General features: G+C 36.3%; 1 protein-coding gene across 1 annotated transcript in view; it reads left to right on the top strand.

The window, feature by feature from the left end:
- The window catches only part of RFX6 (regulatory factor X6), a 50,692-nt gene that overhangs the window by 6,634 nt on the left and 22,936 nt on the right, over positions 1-21,122 (top strand). Inside the window, exons 5-6 of the mRNA XM_005684530.2 lie at positions 10,656-10,733; positions 11,801-11,828. Coding sequence (XP_005684587.1) covers positions 10,656-10,733; positions 11,801-11,828 — 106 coding nt within the window. The remainder of the gene's footprint in view (positions 1-10,655; positions 10,734-11,800; positions 11,829-21,122) is intronic.

The following is a 21,122-nucleotide window of genomic DNA, read 5'->3' as shown; positions in this document are numbered from 1 at the left end:
TTCTGCCCTAACATCTAGTCCAGCATTGTCCAAAAAAAAAAATACAATGTGACCACATATTTAATTCAAAATTTTCTAGAAGCCATGTTAGAAAAGTAAGATGAGACAGATGAGATTGATTTTAATATTTTTTTAAGCCAACATATCCAAAACATGATAATTTGACCATATAAAAAATAAAATTATTGATGAGATATTTTACATCCTTTCTTTTCTACCAGTGTTTGAGATCCCATGTGTATTTTATAGCTACACTACATAGCAATTCAGATTAGTCACATTTCAGATGGCTCAGTAATAGACATGTGATTTGTGGCTTTTCTATTGGCTAGCTCAGCCTTAGTCATTTGCCAAAAAAATAGATCCTATTTTATTATGAATTCTCTTGAACCTGTCTCTCTCCATTCATACTTCCAAAACCTGACCTTGACCCTATCTTTTTAGTCTGTTCAGTACAGTTCTCATCTTGACCTTGTGAAGTTCAGATTCAATCTTTTCTCTGTCATCCTCAGACACTTTCACCTGCTCATGACAAGCTTTTCTAACCTTGACATTAAAGGTCCGTTATGATTCGGTGCCAAACAATTTCCTTGCCTTACTATCTGCTCCTCACTTTTAAGCATGCAGCCTGTGCTCTCACCAACTTATTGATCACTTAGCTCCCTTTGCTTCCCTCTCAACTGCCACTGTTTTGTTCATGCTGTCTTCCTCCATGGAAGATCTCCTTTTCCCTAGAAAGGAGTTGAACCCCTATCCATTTAAAAGAATGTCTCCTGAACTTCCTCTTTTGAATCTTTTCTTTGCCTCTTGACATTTTGTAGGCTTTTTCTTTGTACCCTCATAGCAGTTTTTGATACCTATCCTAGTGGGAAATTAACTTATCTCCTCCTCTCAAAAGATAGTGTTTTGAAGATAGAGACTTTGTCTCACCCATTCTTGTATTCTTTCTGTGGTCTGCTATGTAATAGATTGGACTCCCCTGGTGAAAGTGAAAGCTGCTCAGTCGTGTCCGACTCTTTGCAACCCCATGGACTGTACAGTCCATGGAATTCTCCAGGCCAGAATACTGGAATCGGTAGTGTTCTCCTTCTTCAGGGGATCTTCAAGCCAGGGATTGAACCCAGATCTTCTGCATTGTGGGCGGATTCCTTATCAGCTGAGCCACAAGGGAAGCCCAGGACTTCCTTGGTGGATCAGTGGTAAAGAATCCGCTGGACAATGCAGGAGATGTGGGTTTGATCCCTGGCTTGGGTAGACCCCTCAGAGAAGGAAATAGTGACCCACTTGAGTATTCTTTCATGGGAAATCCCATGGACAAAGAAGTCTTATGGGCTACAGTTCAAGGGGTAGCAGAAGAGTCAGACACAACTTAGCAACAAAACAAAAACAATATAATAGGTTATCAATTAATACCTATTTCACTGATTCCTATTAATAGTATTGTGACCTGAGAAATGAAATGCCAGATTGAAAAAGACAAAATTGGCTCATTTCTTTGAACCAAACCAGCTTTTTTTCAAAGTTGAATCAGTTTAACTGGCTAATTTCTACTGAATTTAATTCCTGCTGAACTGTGTAGGGAGATAAAAGATTAAATAATGTTTGAGGTAAATAGACAGTGGAAAAAGAGGCTAAGCCATGCAGAGAAATCCTCTTCACAGGGTCTACAAGAGGACAAGCAGGCAGGCTGCAGAGAAAGTCGATTAATCCTAGAAGGAGCCTTTAGGATTAGGAATGAATCATTAACCTTGTCCATCGTGACAGTGAGGCTCCCGTGTGTAGGTTTATGTTTTAAAACTATATGTAGTGACTTCAGGGAGTTTGTTTGGTATTTAACAGCTGATGCCCAAGAGCATAGCATTAACAATTTGAATTTGTTCCTACTTTGCTGATATGCCATTTGCCTTTTATAAATTGCATATTATACTTTCGGGATTTGATATCATGGGGACATTTTTTCCTATCAGCTAAGTATGTTGAAAGATATGGCAAGCTGTAGAGTTCATATTTTGATGTAATTATTCTTAGTGAGATGATTTTCCTGACTTTTTTCATTTCCAAGAAATACTCTTAGACTTTTTTTTAATCTTAGAAGATAATATATCAAGAGGCAGAGTCACCTAGTGGTTAGGAGTATGAGGTTTAAAGTTGAACAAATCTGAGCTTTAATCCCATATTCCCATATATAACTGGGTGAGCTGTTCAGCTTTTCATCAAGAAATTGGCTATGCCATTTGGTATGAAAATTAAATGAAAAAGTATAGAAATGAATGGAGACGTGAACATGCTTTCAACCTCGCTATCCTTAATAGTAAAGAATTATTATTAATAGTAATATGAAATTAATAATATATTATTCACAGTGCATCCAAAAATCAGCAATGCAATTAAAAGTTATTACTTATCAAGCACTACACACACACATGCACACACACACTCACTCTCTAATCTTTACGATGACAACACAAGATTGGAATTACTGTGTTTTAGAAAGGAGGAAACTGCAGTTCAGAGATCACTGACTTGCCCGAGGCCATACAGATTCTATAGAATAAAAATGTTGGCATTTAAATCAAGGTTTATTTGGCTCTAAAGTTTGTGCTTTAACAACTGATAAAATTTCTTCTCTCCAATATGTTATATCAAAGAGTTATATAATTGAACTTTTGAGATTTTGAGGTATATATTGTATTTATTTTTTCTGATATAGCAGTTGTAAATGTTTGTTAATATATTAGACTCTTCTTCAAAGAGCTAACAACATTTCTCAAACATCAACATAAGGCATTTAAAATTATTTTATATTTATTTAGAGATATTTTTGTTTTCTATAAAAGCAAATTTGCTTCACGTTCTGCTTTGAAATTTTTGTCCAAAATTTCTCTATGTTGGCATATTATCTTTACAATCATCGTTTCTACTGGCTATTTAATATTTCAAAAATTTGCCTTTTATGAAAAATATTTTTATGTGTTTGGAAATGTGAATAATTGATGAAACAAATATAAATGAAGAAGTAAGCATGTTATAATTTCTCCCAATTTTACTAGTAATTTTGGAAAACTTTTTCTTGTCATTTGTATAATAGTGCCCAGAATGTACCATCACTAAATATCTATTTAATTATTTCTAACATATGAATAAATTTAGTATTAATTTATTTATAAGTGAATAGTAAACACAGTCTTCCATCCTTCCATTCACTCTCACCGTCCCTTCCTGCCAAGGAAACCAATAATCCCAATGGCAGTTTTGCATGTTCTCAATACCAGTATAAAAAGTGACTTTGCTTTTGAGGTTTTTTTTTTCTCTTCTCCTTGATTCACCACCAATGTCAATAATACACCTTGATTTTCTTTCCTGTGCAAAATTTTTAAATTTAGATTTTGAATAAATAGAAATGGATCAAAATTCTATAGGTACAAAGAATGTTTAATGAAAAGTAATTTCTGCCTATTTTATATCATGAAAGTATTATTTTGAATGTAATATCTTATGGATTTTTATTGATGTACAAAGCATGGTGCTAAAGAGTTTTAGACAATAGTAAAGTAGGGTACATACTGTCAAAAAACTTTCACTATTAATATTCATGTATTCAGTAAACATTTTCCTGTGTGTCCTGGTACTGATTAAGCCCTAGAGATACAATGATTAGCAAAAGAGTCCGTGTCCCACCATTGCTCAAAACCGCTCAGCAGGATAAGGGAAAAGTCAGGGGAGCCCACTGAGCAGATTTCGCGAGACTTCATGCACACAGTGAACTGTTTGATTTGAAGTTACATTTTAATTTCTTGTAGACTTTGATCAGTCAAATCTCGGTTTTCAGACATGACAGATAAAAGCTATTATCTTATTTATTAGTAGTGATTTAGTGGGTTAATAAAACTGATATGGCAGCTGCTCTTATCATAGTAAGTTATTGCAAGGCCCTGAACAGCTTAATCCCATCATTTCCTTATCAGTTATCATTTGTCTAATGTAAACTAACATCAGGGCTACTAGCTCAGTGGGAACATATGTTTCAGGAATTCTATATAATGACAAAATGGAAAAGAAGGTGTAGGTATAAACTGATCATCAAATGAAGGAAAGTATTGGACACAAAGTAAATATTTTAGTACTAAAAAGAGGAGCAATAATTTCATTTGTCCTATTAAAATATAACACACTCACTTTGAAATGTGGACATAAAAATTAATGAATAATTTTTCTTCATTCCTAAAATGTAAATGATGTCTGTCACCTGTTACAAGGCAAAGGACAGTTGATGCTAATGAATGAACACAATTTTGTTAATCACAAGGACTACTAGTATTATGCAAATGTTTCATTAGCTAAATTCGGTAATCATATCCAGGATTCTTAAGCAGTTATCATATATCTTTTAGGATAAAAGTGGGTAAAAATCATATAGGGAGAAAGAACTGTGAAATATTTGGAAATAGAGTAACCTACAGCATAGGCATTGTCTATTGGTATATAAATTTAAAAAACTATTTATCCCATAGTGAGGCAAACCTCACTTTTTTATTCAACATTTACCTGTATGTATTCTTATTATGCTAGAATATTTCTGGCAAATATTTCCTAGCAAGATTTATTTTAGGGTAATATTTTAACAACAAATACTGATATAAAATGTTGCAAGTGAGATGAAAAAAATTCACATATACTTTGTTTGAAATTACTCTCCCCTGTTTTATGAGTTTTATCTTCAGCTGTTAGGAAGACAGAGAGCTGCTCAATTATCTCTCTCAAAGACACTAAATCATCACTCAAATGATAACATGTTCCTAGTGAGACTAAAAGGAAGATTAAAGGGGAAAGATTATTTTACTGGCACTGGAAGAAACTGGATATGAAGTGTGCTAAAGCATTACAGTGGTCATTGCAAAATATTGAGATTTATATTTCTAGCAATTTCTAGTCTTTTCACCTAAATATACTGACTGCCATGTCCTTTATATACATTGTTCAGGTATACAACTTTTGTTCAATTCCAATATTTTACCAGTAACCTGAAAAGGCACAGTCTCAGAAAGCAGTTATTGAAAACTATTGGCTTTAACAAAATGTGTGTTTTATCAGTTTCTAGATTTCTAGCAGAACACATTGACTGGTCCAATAAATGAGGATTTTTCTACACATTAATTTCTAAGGGGGAATACAATGAAGGGAAAGATACAATTCCCTTCCTCTAAATCTTATTGGTTAGTAGCAGAGATAAGCTGTGTGTGCACATACCAATAGTATGAGATACAAAGCTACATGGGATAACTGACCAAGAGTTTGAAGGACAGAGAAATTAATTTTACCTAAGATACCGTGCAAAACTTCCTTGAATCATGGATAACAAATGAGGACATGTAGGAAGAAGGGCATTCCCAGAGAAGAGCTCAACAAGATAAAAGCATGAAGGGAGGAAAGCACACATTGTTTACGGAAAGCAAGGAACTCAGAAAGAGATAAATTCTCTTTATTATTATTCAGTATAAATAGTTACCACATATTAAGCAACTATTACATGTAAAGAACTTTACATATACTTCACCTTGAATTTCCACAGCAGCCTGCAAGTAAAGTAATATTTATTTTACTTTACTTTATATGTAAACTATATATTCAATAAATGTAATACTTTATTATTATTATTATTCACAAAAGTGAAAGTGAAAGTAAAGTCGCTCAGTCGTGTCTGACTCTTTGTGACCCCATGGACTGTAGCCTACTAGGCTCCTCCATCCATAGGATCTTCCAGGCAAGAATACTAGAGTGGGTTGCCATTTCCTCCTCCAGGAGATCTTCCCGACCCAGGGATTGAACTCAGGTCTCCCTAAATCATTCAGTACTTGTGGTAGAGTTAAAGGAAATAGTCAATTTCCTCACATCACATTAGACAAGAGATTTTTAAATCTCTATCAAATTTCAAATTGTGCTATGTTTAAGTGTATGATACTATATGCATGCCCTTTATTAACAAATTCTTATTTTTAACATTTTCTTTATGACATATTGTTATTTTTAACTTTTTTCATGTGATAAATTTATTTATTCAACAAATATTTATTGATTTCCCTTTATGGGGAGCTTATATTCTAGAGGGTATGTTTGTTTACATATAGAATTTCAAATATGAAACATTCAGACCAATGGTATTGTTCTTAATGATTCAAGTTAGCTATTAATTCTTAATGATTAATGCTGAAGTTGGAGAGGGAATGTGTCTGCTGAGTGCAAGCATGTTTGAGCTATATTTCATCTAAGAATTTCTAATTGTAAATTAAATTAAGATGCAGTGTAATTTTGTATCATGAGTATGGAGGGAACATGGTCTCACAGAGAGTGCTCTGTGGAGCTTCGGGTTTGAATATTGTCTTCAAACTCATAATCTTTCACACAACTTATTCAAAAAAATCACATAACCTTTTCGAACTTTGCTTTGAAATGGAAATATTACTGTACTTGCAGGCTGCTATGGAATTTCGAGGTGAAGTATAGGTAAAATTCTTTACATGTAATAGTTGCTCAATAAGTGGTAACTGTTTATACTAGTATTGACTATCACCTGCTTCAGTTTTAACACATATTAATTTGCAATTCTTTCTTTGCATGCTTCGCCCCACCCCACAAGACTACCCACTCCCCCAGGGCAAAAACCCTCATCAGTCTCTTTTTGAATCCTTAGCTCCTAGCACACAGTGAGCCTTGGATACATGTTTGAAAGAAAGAGTGTTCACTCTTTCACTAGTTCCTTGTTGGCCAGCATATTTATAAGGTTGTGCTCATGTAACATGCTCAAGTACATCAACATGTCTCAATTATGAGACATTGCTAATGAGAAAAGGGCTGGCTGCTTCTCCCTTGTAGAGTGGAAAATAGCTGACCAATTACCTTCTTCAGGTGTCAATGTGTATCTGGTTGATGGTATCATTTATATGTGACCTATGAATAATATACATTACTTAAAAGATTTTTTTTTCAGATATAATATCTTGATTCTCATTGTAGGTGGAGGTATTAAATACTTCTATTTTTAAAGATGTGTGTGTGCTTAGTTGCTCAGTTGTGTCCGACTCTTTGCGACCCCATGGGCTGTAGTGAGCCAGGCTCCTCTGTCCATGGGGATTCTCCAGGCAAGAATACTGGAGTGAGTTGCCATGCCTTCCTCCAGGAGATCTTCCTGACCCAGGGATCGAACCCAGGTCTCCCACATTGCAGGTGGATTTTTTACCGTCTGAGCAACCAGGGAAACCCATTTTTAAAGATATTCTGCCTCAATGATGAGAAGGGAGGAAGCAAAAATAATAGCTGTTTTATAAAAATAAGGAACAAATGAATTGTGTAATAAAAATATTCTTTCCTTAAAAATCTGAAGTAAAAAAAAAAGTACAAATCCGTTACTCAGTATTTTGGGGGGTCCTAAAGGATGTTGCAATTTTTACAAAAAGTGATCATCAAGTGATATTTTTAAATGAAAGTAAAGTTTGCCTAAGGGTTTTTCAGTGTGGTTGCTGCTCTGTGACTGGCAGGCAGCCGGGCTCAGGAAGCCATGAACCACGATGAAATTCAGAAATGTATAGGTTCCTGGTTGATATCCATGTCTGGTTTTTGATCATTGTGTTGACAGCTCACACGGTGGTCAGGATACAGTGTGCCATCCAATATTTGCTGAACTCGTGGTTATCCCTTTGATTTGTCTTACAAATGTTGTCTACCACATGTGAAGGCAAGTAGTTCCTTCTCAGTTTACATGGCAAACATTTCATCATGGTGTAATATTTCTTACATGTCAAAAAAAGGATTATAGATGAGAAACAAGAAGATCAAATTATATAAAAGAATGAGTGCTGAGTGCTAAGTTGCTTCCGTCATGTCTGATTCTTTGTGACCCTATCAACTGTAGCATGCCAGGTTCCCCGTCCATGGGATTCTCTAAGCAAGAATATTAACTAGAGTGGGTTGCTATGCTCTTCTCCAGGGCATCTTCCCAACCCAGGGACTGAACCCATGTCTCTTAGTCTCCTGCATTGACAGGGGTATTTTCTTTTTACCCCTAGCACCACCTGGAAGATCAATCAACTTTTAAAGCAATGCTTACCATGTATTGCTTCAGACAGTGGCTACAATGATGTTTGTATTAATTTATTTTTATTTGGAGTATAATTGATTTACAATGCTGTGTTAGTGAAGTTATTTGAACTGTGGCATCTATAGAGCAAAGAGCAAGCTTTGCAAAAGATCATGAAATTGCAGTTTATTTTCACTGTAATAGTTTCTCTTGTTCTCAGGCATCTCTTGCTTTATTTAACCCAATACAAAGTCATTTTCTTTTGGTATCTTAGTTCTAAAACCTAATAAAAGAAAAATAGTTATAATTATTTCAGACTTATGTTCACTAACTGATCCTAATATGCTTGGCCAAATGTCATCTAAATATGTCCATTTGTTATGGTTTTTAGGTATTTACCTTATCATTTTCTATTACTATAGCTGCTTTTGGTAATGTCTTTATCTATGATTTAAATAGTTTTCTTCTTTTAGCTTCTAATTAGAGACAAATAAACTCAAAATTTTGGAGTTTTCTCAAGTTTCATGTTTCCTTCATTTCTCTCTTTGTCCCAATGTACCATAGCAGTGCTTTTCCCTTATCTACCAGAGGGTTATTTTTTTACTGTAAAAATGGAGCTTATTCTCTTTAGGTTAGTATACTGCTTTCGTTTTTCTGCCAAAACTGAAGGCTTGAAAACTTATACCAAGTCTGCTACATTCATAAAATATCTTCACTACCTTGATCAAATAGAACAGCTCTTTCTGAAGCATTTATTATAATTATGTAATTTTTTTCATATTTAGAAACACTTTCTTTTCCATCTCAAATGGCCCAGTGTCATTAGAGGCATCTTCTCTACCACTATACTGCCAGAAACCTGATGGGTGAGAAGCCATCTCTGGGACTCACACTCACAGAGGGCTCTGTTTCTTCCCTCTTTCAGCTGGTCTCCTCAGGAGACAAGGAATTCACAGCCCGTATGGATGTGCCCCCCTGGAGACCACATGCCCCCTCCAGCCCACATTTTAAGTCCATGGGGCCCCGAGAACTCCAAACGGCCTCAGGCCTGCCTCTGGGCCTATGCAGGCCTCTTCCCTCATCCATCCTCAAGAGACAGAGACCTACTGGGCGGCTCGGGGGCAGCTGTTGAGGTGTGTGTGAGGGTGGATCTTGGCTGTGGAGGCTGGAGTGGTCTCGAGCAGCCCCTCACAGGGAGCAGAGGAGCAGAGGCTGGGGAGAGGAGTGAGGTGAGGATGACTCTTCTCACACCACCATGTTTCCTCGTGGAACTTCAGGAGGCCAGGCATTCTAAGCTCAGACCTACCTGCCCGATCATTATGGCGGTATGCTGTCACGACAGGAGGACAGGGACATTTTGTTTCACAGTGTGTTCATGCGACTTATATATTTTACCTAATTAGGTATAAGGCCTGTGGGCCCCCATTTGTACTCTTGCCCTGAGACTTGAAAACATTTAGGGTCGGAGTTGCTCTGCCAAGTCCCTTCTTTATTATTGAGGTCAGCAAAGGGGCCTTGAAGCATAGATCCTCCATTGTCTTCTCCACTTTAAACTCAGATGGCGATGCTAAGAAATGAACTTTTAAATATGATTACACTGAAGTCTAATGGAAGCCCCCTTATCTTTTTCTTTCATTCTTTCCCTGATTTTAGATGAATGCAAATTGAAATGGTAGATAACCAAATATTTAATGGTGCTGCATGGTAGGCAGAGAAGGGAGGGAAAGTGAAGGCAGAAATTAGCAGACTTTGGCCAGCCTCACTAAATACCCACTGTCCACCTGGTGTTTGTGTCCCCTGTGTAGCATTTGTACTTGAGTGTGAAGTAAGTCGGGATTCTGCAGTTGAGGAGAATGAGGTACAACTTGAGATTCCACGGGATGCTGCATTGGCCCGTGTCTCAGGCTCCATAGAGACACTGATAGCAAATTGTTCGTTACATTCCACATTTCATATTTCCACTGATTCACCACATAGTTGTTTTCTCCCCACTGTTGCATAAAAACTTGAAGTGAAAATGACAGTAAATTGGGTTTTTCACTCCTCCTGAGGAAAATAACTTTTAAAGGGTCATATGCTTTGTACATATTCTTATACATGACATCATTGTCTTCCCCACACATAAAGTCACATTCTTCTCCATTCAATAGATGTACTACGAAGAAGACGCACCATTTTCTGTTTCAACTGACCGCATTCAAATTGAACCAAGCAATTTGTTGATAGATACACTGGATATACTTAGAGCCAGTGTCTACATTTACAAATTTAAGTGCCTACAGTTAAATGCCTACAATTACATTTTTTTTTCTTTTTCTGGCTTTTGAAACCTAATTGTTAAGAGGTTTGAAAGGGATTGGCAGTAGGTGATTTTCTTTTTCAAGCTTAGAGCCAGAAATATGACCATAAGTAGGCTTAGTTACTGTTAAAGAAGGATTAAACACATTAAGATGTTACTTGAAAAAAGTCAGGAAAGGAAGATGATGATCAAGGGACTGCAGTTCTCACCTGTGATTCACTTCAGTTCTACTTTAGTTTTCCACTTCAAAAAACTATATTAACACAGAGCTGGTTCTTGTTCTAGGTATCATTATTATGGGATTGGCATCAAAGAGAGTAGTGCATATTACCATTCCGTTTATTCTGGAAAAGGCCTGACAAGGTAGAGTCCTGCTATCTTCAAGACAAGTTCTCTGAATGTCTTTAAATAATATATATCGAATAAAATGACTTGTTAATTTTGCTTATTGAAATGTTTTCCTTTCAGCATCAGACTGTAATTTTAACTTTGTATGGACACTTACAATGACTGGGCAATTTATATAATTTGCAGTCATTAATGAGAAATTAATGGTGAGCCAGGTGTCCCAGGGAGATGTAAAAAAGAAACCAGGGAAGCAGAATTGCTTTTAAATTAATATTTGCTTCTAAGGCTAAATTGATTTTCAAGCTAGATTCAATAAAATAAAGGCAGAAAATGTATTTTTTTTCTATGTGATAACCTGCTTTAAAGATGCTTTGGCCAGTATCTTATGAGAATGAAAAGCTTATTCATCTCTAGTCTCATATGCTCTGATATATCAGCTTACTTTAGTATGATAAGGCTTCTGACCCCAGCTACTGAGTCTCAGAAGGAAAAAATACAAATGAATATAAAGAACATGTTGCTCTAATCTGCCATCAACTCTCAGGAGGATATTATTGACAAGTAAGGTGGCATCCAATGAAACCAGTGATAATATGCAATTATTATTTTTTAAAAATTAGAACTCCAAATGATTAAATCTGCATCTGAAACTTCTTTATGGTTTGATTTACCAATAACTGCTCTAACTCTCAAAAGAATGATTTATTTTTGAAAGTAAGGTATCTTATGGAAAAATAAATAACTTCAGTCACCTGAGTCATACTAAGATGAACTCAGATACTATAGAGAGCTTAATGGCAGCTTATTAACCACTGCTTGCTGTGAAGTGAAAATACAGGTTAGAACACACAAATGCTTCATATTGTGTGCCTTCATTGTCTCAATTCTTACCTGACTGCTCAATATCCTTTATTCTACTTTCCCTTAGAGGCTTGGGTCCCTTTGAAAATCAAACACATTTCTCTAGATTTATTTCATTAGTCGTGGTATAAAGTTACTACTTTTGTAGGTCCTCTGCATTTCCTTGATAGCTATAACTGTATGTGTATTTTTAATTACTGAAAAATATTCTTATTTTTAAGGTTTTCTGGAAGCAAGCTGAAGAATGAGGTAAGAATTATTTTCATTTACATTGTATATCGCTATAACATGTATTACAATCTTAACAACAGGGTTATTCATCCTTATTGGCAAATATAGAAATAAATGTTATTTATGAAGAGGCCCTTGAATGGCTGAGCACTTCAGACAGAGTTAAATTAGATTTGGGGCAACTAACGATTCTTTACATGGACCTACTGAACCTCCAATTAACCTAGCAGGGGGAATTTTTCAATTATTCTCATCTAATATTAGATACTAGAAAGAGTATTTTTTTAAAGACCACCATTGATCCAAGAAATTTTTATTTAAATTTTAAAAAGCCTAAAGCTGAGGATATGGAAAAAACTGGTGTTTGGAGTATATATACCTATTTAGACAAAACCTTTAATAGATGTCAAGAACCCAAATGTTACGCTGTGATGTTTTACCATGTGTGTGTGTGATATTGCTGCTCTGTTCTGCACTGGGAGTGATGGCAGGGTGTGGCAGAGGTGGGAGCCCAGGAGAAAGGGCCCAGCACACACACAGCACACACTTTCTCACCCAACACACACTTTCTCTGTAGACTCCCCTCCCCCTTCTCACTCCCAACCAAAGGACAGGTCAACAAACTGACTTTATCTAAATGACTTAAACTACCATTAGAGACTGCATGGCTAATTAGGCACATGATCAGGTCTTCATTATCCTCAAGTTAACTAATCATTAAAGGAGGTGCCACAGAACCCCGGGCCCATGGCAATGTGTTGTGTGGTCCATCTGGACCTGAGGGAAATTGTAACTCCATTAGTTTGGTGAAATGATGCAAGCATATTAAGAAATAATATAAAAACCCCCAATCTTCTGAAATGACCAATTTCTTCCCACAAGTGCTTTTAATACAGTTAATGGCTAATTACATAATAAAATCCTCCAGATTGCTTTTTTTATCAATGAAATAATAGCTCTTTATTAGATAAACAGTTGTGAAAGTGCAAAAATATTGACTTAGAAATACACTTCAGTTGACTGAAGTTTATGTCAATAGGGAGTTTAAATCATTTCTCTCAGGTGTTCCTTCTACGGTTTTGAAGAGCTGGTGGTACCATCAGTCCATTAGCTGGTACAGCATGCAGGTGGCAAGCCTTGCTTTATCGAGTAAAAGAAAATTTTTTCTCATGTCTACTTCTTCCTCCTTAGAAGAGCACAATAAAAACTCGGGTATAGATTTTGTTAATAAAGTAAAAATAATTTTTCGATTAGGCTATCCAGCCTATTTTTCTAACCTGAAGCAATAATAGAGTATAATTATTGTGATTATTATATAAATGAACACAGTTAAGGGCCATCGAAAAGCTTGAAAATATTCTTTTTGTTGTTCAGTCACTAAGTCATGTCTGACTTTTTGTGACCCCATGGACTGCAGCCTGCCAGGCTTCCCTGTCCCTCACTATCTCCTGGAGCTTGCTCAAACTCATGTTTATTGAGTCAGTGATGTCATCCAACCATCTCATCCTCTGTTGCCCCCTTCTCCTCTTGCCCTCAATCTTTCCCAGCATCAGGGTCTTTCCGAATGAGTCTAAATACTTTTTAAAAATTATGATAAGATGCTTGTTTAACAAAGTTGAAATTTTAAAAAACTGTTTTGTATTTGGAGTGACCAACCATCAGTTTGCTCAGGATGTGAAACTTTCAGTGCAAATCTTTATATCCTTCAGGTCATTTAAGCATTAAGAATGGTGAGATAGGGAAAATAGGTAATAATATTACCAATTTACAGCTAAGGAAACTGCAATGTATTTGTTTTCTTACAAATTCAAAATGAAATTCTATTTTTTAAACCCATGGTTGAAATGTTAATTGATAGATATGTGGTATTATAGGTATGTGGGAACAAAATTGTGAATGGATAAGTTTGATCCTATATAGTGTAGCAGAAAAACGTACCTTGAGCAAGTAATCATAACTAATTATAAAGAGTGTCTTGAGAGTTAACCTAGTATAAGTGATTCAGGACATTTCCCACAGGAAGTAACATTTAAAGATAGAACTGAGATAAGTAGGATTTGGAGGAGGAGGAGGAGAAGAGTGGTCCAGACAGATGGAACATAAATTAGGATTTCTCAGCCTTAGTACCACTGACATTTTAGGCCAGATAATTCTGTGTAGTGGGAGATGTCCTGTGCATTTGTAGGATATTTCAACATCACAGAGTCTCTGGTTTCTATCCATCAGATCCAGTAGCTCTCCCTCCACCTCACTGTGAAAACCAAAAATGACTCTGATGTTGCCAAATATTAAAAACCAGTAAACAGGAAGGCAAACAAAAGGAGCATCATGCTATAGATACATGGTTAGTCTGGATAAGAAAATATCCAAATAAGGATAAAAGCCCAAAGGATGGAGAGAAATGACTGATTTTAGCCTGGAAGTACTGGAAGACAAGCAGGTAGAAAGAATAGAAAGACAAAGGGCTCAGTTTGGAACTTGCTATATATGATGTTGTGTCCGACTCTTTGTGAACCCATGGACTGCAGCCCGCCAGGCTCCTCTGTCCATAGAATTCTCCAGGCAAGAATACTGAAGTGGGTAGCCATTCCCTTCTCCAGGGGATTTTCCCGACCTAGGGAATGAACCCAAATCTCCTGCATTGCAAGCAGATTCTTTACTGTCTGAGCCACCAGGAAGCCACCAAGGAAAAGACCCTGATCCTGAGAAAGACTGAGGGTGAGAGGAGGAGAGGATGACAGAGGATGAGATGGTTGTATAGCATCAGCAACTCAACAAACATGAGTCTGAGCCAACTCTGAGCGATAGTGAAGAACAGGGAAGTCTGATTTGCTGCAGTCTGTGGGGTTGCAAAGAGCTGGACATGACTTAGTGGCTGAACAACAACAAATATTTGATGTGTTTATAAAATATCCAGTGTATACTTGAAGTGAGCAGTTGGATATATATGACTGGATGAGAGGATTTAGGTATTTAGTTTGATGGTGACTGAAGTCATGGTAAAGGGTAAACACATTTAGGGAGAAAATAAATGAGAAGAAAAAAACATTATGAGAAAAGAGTTGTGAAAAGTGGGAAAGAAGAACAAGAGGAGGATCCAGAGAGGGAAGAGAAAGGAGAAATAGTGGCACAGAAGCCAGGAGAAAAGAGTGCTTCCAAGGGAAGGGAATGCTTGCTGCTATCAGATGGGGCAAAGGGGCCATCAAGATACGGACTGGAAAAGGTCTGTGGAATGAGTTAAGTACAGATAATAACTGCAGGGAGAACATTTTCACTGCTAGGGTTTCATTGGTTTGTGAGAGAGCTAGGGTTTGATTGATTTGTGAAATGAGTGGGAAGTGGAATTGAATGTAGAAAACTTAGTCAGGATAGCGGTGGGCTTGACAGTTGGTTCAGAAGGAAGATTGAACTGTGGTTCTAATGTTGATAAAACATAGTAAAGAGTAGAGACTGAAGATGTGAAAGAGAGTTGAGAGTACAGGGTCACTGAAGAGAGGGGCAAGGAAGGGCTTTGGAGTGGAGGAAGTGGCCCTAGAGAGAAGGACATTTATTTCATTAAAACTGGAAAGAGGAATGGGTTAGTTCAGATGAAGTGGGTTTGTGGATTTTGTGGCAGGAAATTGAGGGAGATTGGTGGTTTTGGTTTCCTCTCTGAGGTATCAGCAGTCAGGTCATTTTCTGTGAGTGAAATCTTGGTAGAGGGTAGTAGAAGTCTGAAGAACTTGGAAGTCTCAGCTCTTCTCAGACAGGATTTCCGGAGAGAATGTAGTCTTAATGCCCCAAGACATCCATTGTATATAGGGAATGAGCTCTTTTATGCAACTGAAATTGTACTAGCCAAGTGCTTTCCTTGGGAGAACTGAGAAAATGGTCATTCAAATTGTTTTCTACAGAACTTTTCTCACAGATTCCCTGTTGAGAGAGGTGGGAACAGTCTCTGGGAAAGATAGGAAAGGTAGAACATTGTAAAATGTAAATTTCAGGAAACAGCAGAAATGCAAAATATTTGGGAGTAGTCAAAAGAAAAGGCATCCCTGGTGGCTCAGATGGTAAAGAATCTGCCTGCAAAGCAGGAGACCCAGGTTCAATCCCTGGGTTGGGAAGATCCTCTGAAAAAGGGAATGTCAATTCTTCCTTAAATTTAGACATTTAATACTCTATTTAAAAATTTGAGAGCGAGGTGGGAGGGGGCTTCAGAATGGGGAACACGTGTACACCCGTGGTGGATTCATGTTGATGTATGGCAAAACCAATACAGTATTGTAAAGTAATTAGCCTCCAATTAAAATAAATAAATTTATATTAAAAAATTTGAATGAGCAGTTATTTTGGGAAGGTAACTTGATCTAAAAGGATATATGGGGTTTCCCAGGTTGCTCAGTGGTAAAGAATCCACCTGCCAATGCAGGAGACACAAGGACATGCGTTCGATGCCTGGATGGGGAAGATTCCTGGCAGTACGAAATGGCAACTCATTGTAGTGTTCTTGTCTGGGGAATTCCATGGACAAAGCAGCCTGGCAGGCTACAGTCCATGTGGTCACGATGAGTATGACACGACTCAGTGACTGAGCATGCACACATGCACAAAGGATATACAGGGAGTAGTAGTTGAGAGAAGTATAAAGAAGAATGATCAAAGGAGACTTGCCTGGCAGATATCAAAATTATGACAGTATTATACTGACTCAAATGTAGGTAGAACAAATCTACAGTAGAGATTAGATACCTGAAAAAAGGCCCAAGTGTATGTAATAATTTAGTGTGTGAGACAGGTCACATTATACCCAATGAAGGAAGAAGTCTTTTTCAATGAATTGTCGTAATTCCTTTATGGAAAAAGAGAGAGTACCAAATAAATAAATAAAATTCTTCAGGGCATGATGTTAGAAAAATGGTCTACTTTGAAAACAAAATTCTAAAGCTTATATCTTTATGAAGTTCATATAAGTTATTAAATACAAAAATAATAATTAGAAGGAACTATATCTACTTCATTTCTGAAGGGGGAATAACTTTTTAAGCATGAAAACAATTTAAGAAATTTCAAAGGGAAAAAAATGAAAACATGAAAATGAAAAATTCTTTAAATCAGAGTATCATATACAAAATCTGAAGTCAACAAAAGACAATGGGAAGATATTAGTCCATTGTCACATGCAAATATGACAATAGGATAATATCTCTACTACATGAAGAAATACTAGCAATTTATTTAAAAAATAGGAGGACCTCAATAACAGTTTTTTAAAAAGACATGAATAGACAAAACACACGAGGAAGAAAAGGCCAATAAATGCATGAAAATGAACTACCAAATAAATTTAAATTAATATTTTAAATAATGAAATTATCAAATATAAAAATTATTATTAAGCTGGTAAAAGTATGGTGAGATAAGCTCTTTCACATCCTGCTGGTGAAGACAGAACACATTTTCTGGAAGATCATTGCAAGATCCATGTTCAAATCTCAAGTGTTCATACTCTTTCTCCCACTAATTTCACCTTTGTATGAATCTCACTTAAAGAAATAGTAGAAAATGCAAACAAAATATTATGTACAAAATTGTTATTAACTATGGTATAAAACATATCAATCTAAATGACTACTAATAAAAAAATGGTCACATAATTTGCAAGACTTTTATAGGACTGAATATCATATCATTTATTAAAGACTTTTAATGACATGGAGGAGTGTTAGGAAGAAAAACAGGATGCAAAAACAAATATATGTTTATATGGCTTCAAATATGTAAAATGTATAACATAAATCTGGATATATATCATATATAAGTGATAGAGGATTAATATCTACAAATACTATGCTATGCAGTATGGCAGCCACTAGCCACAAATGACTATTAATTACATAAAATAAAATATTCACTTTCTTTGCCACATTATTTACATTTCAAGTGCTGGCTTGTATTTGAACAGTGCAGATAATAGAACATTTTCCCCATCCCAGAAAGTTCTATCAGATGGCACTATTTTAGAGTGTGTTCAACTCAATAATAAAAATTGTCTGAGCCACAAGAGGAGCCCAATAAAAAGACCACCCAATAGAAATACAGTAAAGTATATGAACAGGCAAGTCACCAAGATGAAAAAGAATGCCATACCTGGTGTTGGTGCTCACGGTGCCTGTTCTGATTGACCAGGCTCTATAATGTGTGCGTGCATGCGTGCTAAGTTGCTTCAGCCGTGTCTGACTCTGTGTGACCCCATGGACTGAAGCCTGCCAGGCTCCTCTGTCCCTGGGATTTTCCAGGCAAGAATACTGGAGTGGGTTGCCTTGCCCTTCCTCAGGGGATCTTCCTGACCCAAGGATTGAACCTGTGTTTTCTGCAGCTCCTGTACTGCAAGCAGACTCTTTACCACTGAGCCACTGGGGAAGCCCTCTATAATGCATAGTCAATAAATATTTTGAATACCACCCTGCCAATCAATATATCTATTTTTAAATCAAGAAAATGAACATTAAAATCTTAATGAGTAATCATTTTACTATTACTGAACTAGCAGCAATTAAAACTATTAAAATATAGCCTTGTTAAGAATGGGAGCTAAGAAGCTATTCTAAATGGTAGAAGGGGCAATACCTAATAAAACAGAAAGTTCACACACATTATGACTGCCTTCCTAGAGAAACCTTCACACCATGTACAAGAAGGCATGTATGTGGATGTTCATTGCAGTATTGTTTATAATTTCAGAATACCAAAAAGTAAAATTCCATTATGATATAGTAGGAAAATAAAATATTATATATTTAGGAAAATACTACACTGCTTTGGAAATGAGTGAACTATAGCCTTAAGAATCAAATTAGGTTCATCTCAAACACTTAAAGTTGTGTGCAAAAATCTCATTGAATGTAGAAAAATACATACTATATGGTACCAGTTTTAAAGCAATAGTGTATGTTATTTAAAAGCATTTACATATGAGGTAAATTTTCAAAGGTTTGTATAGTAATGATATAAACCAAATCCAGAACATTAATTATTCCTTATGAGGGGGATGGGAATGAAATTAGAGAGGGAGACAGAGGCCACATTAGTATTTCAAATGTCTGATGTCTCAAGACAGTAAGTATGAGTATTTATTACTTTTTATATACACCTTCTTTTAAGTTTTAAATGGCTCATAATATAAAAGTGAACAAAATCAATGGCAACAAAAGCAAAACAAAACATGGAGAGGAAATTAAGAGCGATTATCAACCAGCAGCATGAATTTTGATTGTTTAAAATGTTTTATTCATAAATATAGTGATTCACATTTCAAAATACCTTAGAGAAAGTCTCAGAACCCTCTAATTGCTAGGAATAAACAAGCAAATGAAACCTAGCTTTAACACTTTGTCCTGGTCAAAGAAAACTTTTCCTATGAGTCTTCGAGCGTGGGTCCAATTTTGTTTTCAGTGGTTCTGGTAATGAAGTTGCCATTATTTCCTAAGGAATAGTCCCTTGATTTCATACACTATTTTAACCAGGAAGTTTCCCTGATAGCCTTCTCCTTAATATCAACCATTCATGACCAGTTTAACAACTTTGTACCAAGATAAATAGCAAATCCTCCCTCCTTGGTATATGCTTTTCAAATATTTGTAGACTGTTATCATGTTCTCTTTTAGTCATCACTTAACCAAACTGTGCAGCTTAAATCCTTTAATCTTTCCTCATAAATCAGACCCTCTTGCTTCAATCATATTGTTTCTTTTCTGTAGGTTCCTTCTTGTTTTCTTTTGGAAATAAGATTCCTAATCGTTCAAGAGTAGTGAAGTCATCAGTTGAGAGAAAAAAACAGAAAAAGAAACAGACCTCCATAGCTGGTCTAAGATTTGGCACCTCGTTTACTGCAATTAAAATAACCTCCTAGTGGAATGAAAATGAACATCTAATTTTTCCCAGTTTATCAATCTCTCCTTTCTTTTTGTGTTATAAGTTCTAGACAGAATATTATCATTTGATTTATACCAGCTTTGTACACATTTGTTAACATATCCAGGCAAATTTAATTTTTGACTTTGTTTCTTTAGGCATTCTTCCCCCTGTTGATGTTCCATATGTGTTGCTAGCTTCTATCACAAAACTATTTTATCACTCTAACATTTTTATTGGGAAATGTATTATTGTAACACAGGCACATACACGGGGTTTTTAAAATAAGCCTAAGATAAAAACTCATGACCTACCTCACTGTTTAAAAGAGAAAAGTCCTCTTTGTGCCCTCACCACAATCACTTCCGGTCCCTACAAAACATTACTGCTCACAGAATTTGGTGCTAATTACTCCTTTGTCATTCATTAAAGTTTATCACTTATGAATGTATACCAGCAATATTAAACAATGTAGTGATGATTGTACTTAGTACCATCTTTTGAAATGATTAAAATAGTAAATATTATATATTGTTTATCATTGTCCAATTTGTTATCACCAATGCATTATTTATTATTGGCCCTACATAAAAATGGATTCACTTTTTCTATGACTTTCTGGCTTCATTCAACATTAGGTTTTGTAATTCATCAATGTTAATATCTGTAGGCATTCTCCACAAACGAAACCAACAATCAGTTGCGACCTATGAGTGTGTGCGTCATCTGACCCTTTGCAACCCCGAGGACTGTAGCCCGCTAGGCTCTTCTGTCCATGGGATTTCCTAGGCAAGACTATTGAAGTGGGTGCCATTTCCTCCACCAGGGCATCTTCCCGACCCAGGGATCCAACCTGCGTCTCCTACATCTCCTAACAGTGCTAAGGGCAGATTCTTTAACACTGAGCCATCTGGGAAGCCTTTGCTAAGGCTCTGGTTCCATCATGACTTACGTATTCTTACTCTCTCTTTATGTGTGGGTTTCTTGTGGGTACATTAGAATTGCAGTATTATATGTTGCTTAGTTGTCCCTTTTTCTGACTTTCGGAAAACTACCAGAGGGTGCTTCGTGGCTTAGTCGTGACTGACTCTTTGCAACCCTTTGGACTGTGGCCACCAGGCTCCTCTGTTCATGGGATTTTCCAGGCAGGAATACTGGAGTAGGTTGCTATTTGCTTCTCCAACCTTTGAAGGGTGCTTTCCAAAATATTCAAAATAAAACAAGTACCTGAATTTGGCAGAAGGAGGGAGGTTGAGATGGGAAAATCCTGAGTACTAGTTTGGGAATCTGAAGAGTTAGGCTTCAATCACAATTTTACCAGTAATTATCTCTGAGGCATAATAAATTAAAACTTCTTACCATCTCATTTATTTAATCCATAAATGATTTGGTAATTCATAAGTGAATCTGGCAATTTCTGAC

Source organism: Capra hircus, chromosome 9 (genome assembly GCF_001704415.2).
Source record: "Capra hircus breed San Clemente chromosome 9, ASM170441v1, whole genome shotgun sequence".
NCBI classification, from domain to species: Eukaryota; Metazoa; Chordata; class Mammalia; order Artiodactyla; family Bovidae; genus Capra; species Capra hircus.
The sequence above is the reverse complement of the archived record's forward strand: the minus strand, read 5'-3'. Positions and strand labels throughout refer to the sequence as shown.